This window comes from Myotis lucifugus, unplaced genomic scaffold (assembly GCF_000147115.1).
Source record: "Myotis lucifugus unplaced genomic scaffold, Myoluc2.0 scaffold_23, whole genome shotgun sequence".
NCBI lineage: Eukaryota > Metazoa > Chordata > Mammalia > Chiroptera > Vespertilionidae > Myotis > Myotis lucifugus.
This window is the reverse complement of record NW_005871071.1, coordinates 5,190,732-5,198,444: the sequence shown is the minus strand read 5'-3', so window position 1 is coordinate 5,198,444 and position 7,713 is coordinate 5,190,732. Positions and strand designations below refer to the sequence as shown.

The window sequence follows — 7,713 nt, the reverse complement described above, 5'->3', positions numbered from 1 at the left end:
CAGTCGGACACATGCCCAGGTTGCGGGCTTGATCCCAATTGATGTTTGTATTTCTTCTCTCCCTCCTCCCTCCCTTTCTGAAATCAATTTAAAAATATATTTTAATTGATTTTTAGAGCGAGGGGGAGAGGTACAAGAGGGGGAATAGAGGGGAAGGGAGGGAGTGGGAGAGAGAGAGAGAAACATCGATAGGTTCTGCAACCTGGGTATGTGCCCTGACTAAGAATGGAACCTATGACCCTTGGGTGCACAGAATGGTGCTCCAACCAACTGAGCCACACCAACCAGGGCTATTTCTGAACATTTATTTCAGCTAGAATAAAAATAAATCTCTAAAAAGACTTGAGATATAGAAGAAAAGAGCAAACAAAGAAATTGGTATGCGCATGTATACTGACAAACTAGTAACTTTTCTACTTTTCCCCCAGCTTTATTGACATACTTTTCTAATTTTAAAGTCTTAATATGTATGGTTACAAACAAACAAACAAACAATAATACTATTTAACAGCACAGTATTTTTAGAGTTTAAGTATTGTTTAGAAAAGAATTTATGATATTAATTTAACAATCTGTTTAGTTAAGGAGGCATGATAAAATTTTAAGGGGAACCATTTAAATAACAGAAACAAAGTATATAACTTCTAGTGGGGGTAAAATGAAAGATCAATCAATGGGGGGGGTGCTCTGAGGGGGAGAAGAAGGGCAAGAAAAGAGAAAAAAAAGCAGGAACAAAAAAAAAAGTACAATAGGAGAAATAAAACCCAGTATGTAAATAAGCACAATAAACATAAATAAACTGTCCACTTAAATTTAGCAGCTGGATTAAAATAAAACCTAGCCACTTTCTGAGTACAAAAAGAAATCTATAGCCCTAGCCGGTTTGGCTCAGTGGATAGAGCATCAGCCTGCAGACAGAAGGGTCCCTTAGATTCAGGTCAAGGGCACATGACCTGGTTGTGGGCTCGATCCCCAGTAGGGGTGTGCAGGAGGCAGCCAATCAATGATTCTCTCTCATCATTGATATTTCTATCTCTCTCTCACTCTCCATTCCTCTCTGAAATAAATAAAAATATATTTTTTAAAAAAACAAGTCTATATACATAAGTGAGATCACAGTTGAAAGTAAATATGGGAAAACAAAAACAACATACGTGGCAAATGTTAACCAAAATAGAGCCAGCACACCTATATTAAGATCAGATAACACAGATTTTGAGAGAAAAAGCATTGTTAGGAGACAGAAGATTTAAATATTCATGTCTCTAAAAGAAGCCTCAAAATATATAAAGCAAGATTTGACAGAATACAGGGGGCAACTGAAAAGTCAATCAGCATAGTTTTCAACATATCTTCTTCATTTACAGGTAAAAAAGACAAAGCTGTCAAGATACCTGATATTAATTCTCTACCCAACAACTGAAATGCATTTTCTTCTCAAGCACAAATGAAAAACTGACTAAATACTAGACCAGCCATGGGCAAACTACGGCCCGCGGGCCGGATCCAGCCCGTTTGAAATGAATAAAACTAAAAAAAAAAAAAAGACCGTACCCTTTCATGTAATGATGTTTACTTTGAATTTATATTAGTTCACACAAACACTCCATCCATGCTTTTGTTCCGGCCCTCCGGTCCAGTTTAAGAACCCATTGTGGCCCTCGAGTCAAAAAGTTTGCCCACCCCTGTACTAGACCATAAAGAAAGTCTTAACCATTTTGATCCAGACCACCATCTATGATTGCAATTCATTAGGTTAAAAAACAATAATGAAAATCTGTTTATACCCCTGCCATTTGGAAATTAGAACCCATTCCTAAATAATTAATGGTTTAAAAAGGAATCATGGGAATAAAAAAAAAATACTTGGAACTCACTAATAAAAAAAATCTACATGTAACATATCTGTGGGATACAAGTGTCCCTTAAAGGGCTTATATTAGAGGGGAAAAACAAAACTCAATGAGCTATATGCACCTAACTTAAGAAATCAGACAAAGAACGGAACCGAAAGAGAATAGGAGAAAATAAAAAGCAGAAATTAATGAAACAGAAAACAAAGATACAATAGAGAGGTTCAACAAAGAGGGGAAATGATATGCTTAATCAAGAAGTATTTTTTAAAATTCAAATCTGGTTTTGAAATTTTATTCTCCAAGAAGCCTTTGTGTTACACAGCAATTTCACTACTTTCTAGTAATAGGTGCTGGAAAGTGAGTGGATTTACTTAGCTGACCTTTGAGGGGGAGGAGGAAGGAGTAGTACCATTAGGATTCTGGGACTTTTGACTAGGCACAAACTGAGAAAGCAGAAATTCAGGATATCCTAACAGATATGCTTATGAAGTACAAAAAATAATTTAAAACCGTATTTTAAATCACAGTTATCCTCCTGACAAGTACCTCTGCCCCCAAATAATCTTCACTGTATACTCTATACTAGCACAGGGCCTAACATTTGCTAATGTGAACTAGTCTATTGAAATACATTAGCTATCCTTTCGGTAAATAGGTGAGGTATAAGTTATAAATACCTACATATAAAAGGACATTCAATAACTAAGGATTATTTTGCAGTCTGACATGGACTGATATTAAGTCTGAATGACTGATACCAATGTTCAGCCTTCAGCAGAGAAGTTACACAATAAAAATCTGGCCACTCTAAGCAAATTCTCCTCTATCTGCCAAGCAATATAATTCACTGATGCACTGATTTATGAATAAATAGAAAAGATTAATGAAAGCAACAAATCCTTTGGGATATTGTCAGAAAGGTACCAATACTGTCAACCTCTCTGGAAAATACTGTAGTCATCCTAAGTCCTTGCTGCTTGCCTGCCACTTAATGGGTGTTCAACAAATACAACGATGTACACTCCAACTGTTTCAATAAAGCTAAGGAACTTTCTATCTAAACACCTGATAGCTTTAGCACATTGGGCTCTGAATTGAAAACACTCTTAAGCCTTTTAGTGACCAAAGGTATTGTCAGAACAGTCCTAGAAAATGATAGTATTAACTGCACTTTTAAATTTAAATATTAGTTCTCTTCTTCCACCTCTCAAAAAAGAACTAAGAATATATATATATTTTTAAGAATATATGTTTTTATTGCCCTAGCAGATCTGGCTCAGTGGATAGAGCGTCGACCCTCGTACTGAAGGGTCCCGGGGTGACTCTGGTCAAGGGCACTTACCTCAGTTGCAGGTTCAATTCCCTGTCCTGGTCGGGGTGCATGCGGGAGGCAACCAATCCATGTGTCTCTCTCACATCGATGTTTTTCTCTCTGTGTCTCCCCCCCCCCCCGCCCCCACTTTCCACTCTCTCTAAAAATCGATGGAGAAATATCCTTGGGTGACAAAAAAAAAATACACGTATATGTTTTTATTGATTTCAGAGAGAGGAAGGAGAGGGATAGAAACATCAATGATGAAAGAGAATTATCAATCAGCTGCCTCCAGCATGCCCCATAGTGGGGATTGAGCTCACAACCTGGGCATGTGCCCTAACCAGGAATTGAACAGTGACCTCTTGGTTCATGGGTCAACGTTCAACCACTGAACCACACCAGCTCGGCAGGACCAAGCATATCTTTTAAACTGACAGAAATAATATAGTTGAAAACTCTACTTGAGTTAGCCTCTTTCTAAGACTTTTAACTAACTTGATTTAATCGATCTTATAATAAAATCTCTAGAAAACATGCTATTGAGATCTTTTAAAAATAATAAAAACCCACTATATATATGGGGAAAATGTGTGTGTGTGTGTGTGTGTGTGTGTGTGTGTGTATGTGCATCTTTTAAATTTGTAAAAATTTATTTTTTATTTTATATTTTTATAGACTTTTATTGATTTCAGAGAGGAAGGGAGGAGGAGAGAGAGATAGAAACATCAATGATGAGAGAGAATCATCGATTGGCTGCCTCCTGCACATGCCACACTGGGGATCGAGTCTGGAACCTGGCATGTGCCCTTGACTGGAATCGAACCTGGGACCCTCAGTCTGCAGGCCGCCCCTTTATCCACTGAGCCAAACCAGCTAGGGCTGGAATCAATTATTTTAAAAAATAAATTTTTACCCTGGCCGGTTTGGTTCCAGTCAAGGGCATATGCCCGAGTTGCAGGCTCAATCCCCCGTAGGAAACGTGCAGGAGGCAGCCGATCAATGATTCTCTCTCATCATTAATGTTTCTATCTCTCTCTCCCTCTCCCTTCCTCTCTGAAATCAATAAAAGTCTATTAAAAAAAAATTGCATCTAGAGAGTAAGGAAGAGGGAGAAAGGCATCAATGTGAGAGAGAAATATCGACTGGTTTCCTCTAGTACACATCCCAACTGGGTATGGAACCCTCAACCTGAGTATGTGCCCTGCCTGGGCACAGCTATAAAAATTTATTTTTTATTATAGTTGACATACATTGTATTATATTCATTTCAGGTGTACAACATACAGATTCAACATTTATATACCTTACAAAGTGATCACCACACTAAACCTAGTAAACATCTGTCACTGTACATAGTTATTACAATATTATTGACTCTATTCCCTGTGCTGTACATTACATCCCTGCGGCTTATAACTCCCCTTCCCCTTTTCATTAAGACTTAAGTAGGTCTAAGCTAAGATTTTTATATTGCCATGGTCTATTCCTCTCTCTCTCTCTTTTTTCTTTTTTTTTGTTAATCCTTACCTGAGGACATTTTCCCACTGATTTTTAGAGAGTGGAAAGGAAGGGGGCGAGACAGAGAGAAACATCGATGTGAGACACATGGATTGGTTGCCACTCACAAGCGAGGATGGGGATTGAGTCTACAACCTAGATATGTGTCCTTGACCAGAATGGAACCCGGGACCCTTCTGTCTGCAGGCCGATGTTCTCTCCACTGAGCCAAACCGGCTAGGGTTCTCTCTACTCCCCCAGACCCCTCTTTTAACTATAGTGCTAGCATTGCCATTTGTATTAGAGTAATACTTTGGCAACAGTTTCAACTGCAAAGTTCTGAGAAAAATTCATTCAACATTTTCTGAACAATGCCAGGTACTATGCTAGGTGATATGGGAGAAAAGACAAATAAGAAGGTCCCTGCCCTAGATGGTGTGGCCCAGTTGGTTGGAATGTCGTCCCGTACACCAAAAGGTGAAGGGTTTGATTCCCCGTCAGGCACATGCCCAGTTGTGGGTTTGATACCCCGTGATGCATACGGCAAAGATCAATGTCTCTCTCTCTCTTCCTCTATAACTAACTAAAGGTCCCTGAGCTCAAGATACTCTCAATAAAAACACAATTATGTATTTAAGTCTCCACATACCTCATCACCCCCATGACCAAAGAGCATGTCTGTCTTAGCTTAGTAGTATTCAAAGTGGAGATCACAAATAATAAGTCCATGAGGCCTCTGCTAAAACTTGTTTAATGTTTTGTTTCCACGTCAGTGATAATCTAAGAGATTATCTATAAGCATATTCTGGGACATCTGAATTGCCATCTCATATCTAAGTAGAGCTATGTGACTTCCTTGTCTGGGCTTTCATTTATGACCACAGACTCAGCAGTATTACTCCTACTTTCCAAGATGGGAAAAGAACAGAGTTGAATTACAACTTAAATAATGTATCTATGACTCTACAGTTAAATAACCACACAACTTACTTGTAATGAGGAGAACTGAGTCATCATATGGTCTTGGAAGTGTTAACTTGCCACACTCAAAAAGCTCCTGAACTTTAACAATTGCTACCATATTCTTGATAAATTGGAAATTTTCACCAAAACTCCATGTGACTCTGAAATAATAGACTGGTTTTGTTTGTATTTAATTTTAGTTTTAGAGTGGTATAAAAGATATGCATTTAAACTTCTTTTTATGCTTGAGTATATTTAATATTCCAATAAGAAATAGTTCTGTTGATTTTTTTTCTCTTAAAAAGGGTACTCAGACTACTCAGGTAGAGAAACAGTGATCTAGCTCTTACTCCATGCAGTACTCATCTCTTTGCCTTAATTTTTCAGAGGCTAAAGTACCATGAAATTATAAAGGTATTTTGGTGGAACACTCTGACTTTAATTGAAAGGTCAATTGGGTACACAGACAATAATCCAATGTTTTAGGTCATCTAACTATTCTTCCAAACAGAAAAAAACAGGTGACTTGGCCCATAGGAACACAGAAGTGACTCTGCACATTTCCCTCGTGTTTAGGAATGGTATCCATGTTACAGGCACTCAACATCTACAGCCAATTCTTAATTCAAGGGACATTATATTACTAACACTCTTTGGTATTAATGACAACAAGCCTACAACCAAAGGACCTGAAATAACTTTTTAACGTAGACACTCACAAAGAGAAGATATTCATGATTTCCTTAACATTGCTGAAACATAGTATTAGGCTGTTCCAACTTACAGCATTTATACTGGAGAAATCAGCACTTTACCCTCTGGCAACATACTAGCAAATCTCAAAAGAAAATGGCAAGCGTACTATTGTACATCAGACAAGCCTGTAAAAATTTTACTCTTTAACCTATATATTTTTTGCCCCCAAAGTCCTTTTTTTTTTTTTTACAAAGTGAGAAATATCCAACACAGTTTCATTGGAATATTTCCAAATAATGCAGTAATTTGGCCTATTATTTATGCTATAGGTGTTTTGTTTTGCTCCAGTTACTTTACAAGTAATGTTACAACAGAACCATCCAACTCAGAAAAAGTTTTCGTAGTTAAGAACACATGGAATGGGTTTAGATGCCCCTTACAAAGTCCAAGGGTTTAAACAAGTCCTATTTATGATAATGCAGATTGAATTTTTTTTTTTTAAAGAAAATGATGGTAACGCTTCATGAACAATTTAGGAAACAACTTATCATGGACGTTTGTAGATTAGCCCCAAGTACCCAGGAGGGCAGGGCAGCAGAATTTGGCGGGAGGGGCAAGCACTAGCCTAGATAAAATCTAGGGCCTGTATATTCGTCATGTGGATCATAACGATCCATGGCATACTTCCCTACATAACAAAGATATTACAAGTGAGTTTACAAAATATTCCTATGTTCCCATGAAAAACCTTATCAACTAAATTGGTAAGTTTTAATTCCAACCTTTCGGTTTTTAGTCGATGACCATGTGCAATGATCACCGGCTCGCGTTTGTGAACACATACGGCGTTGCATACCATCAGTTACCCGTCCTCTGAACCTGCAAACTACCATACGGAGCAAGCACTAGTGTTCACTTTACAGACTCGGAGACTGACGCCCAACGAGTGGCATCACTGACCAAGACGCCGTGGCCACCAGGGGCTGGCCCTGAAATTCCACCCGTGGCCGCCCAAACCGGCGCCGCCTCGGGCATGGACAGCGCGCAGACTACACGGCAGGGCAGCCGTTCTCCAAGGGCAACACGAAACTTCCGAGGCCAGGGGAAGCCACGGGAAACGTGGGTTCCACGCCTCGGAACCGAGCCTGGGCTCTGCCTATGGAGGAAAGGCGTGGCGAACGTTCAAACTCCCGGCACGTTGGCGCTCAGGACCCGACCTGCTGCGGGCAGTGGATCAGGGAGTGTCCCGCCTTCGCGGCCCAGGCGCCTCGGCACAGCCCCCTGCGCCCCAGGCGCCCCCGGCCCCCGGCCCCGTGCACTCACCTTCTGCTCCTCCGCGGAGGCTGCCTCGGGGACTTCCGCGGACATCCTGCTCTCTCTGCAGAC

General features: G+C 39.8%; 1 protein-coding gene across 2 annotated transcripts in view; it reads right to left on the bottom strand.

Annotated features, from left to right (window-relative positions):
* Nucleotides 1–7,713, bottom strand: part of ARPP19 (cAMP regulated phosphoprotein 19) — a 17,799-nt gene extending 10,086 nt beyond the window's left edge. Inside the window, exon 1 of one of the 2 annotated variants that reach the window (XM_014453439.1) lies at nt 7,651–7,713. Coding sequence is in view for 1 of the 2 variants with exons in the window: in XM_006085945.2 (XP_006086007.1) it covers nt 7,651–7,695 (45 nt within the window). In the remaining variant the exon portion in view is untranslated. The remainder of the gene's footprint in view (nt 1–7,650) is intronic. The other variant, XM_006085945.2, reaches the window with a different exon arrangement.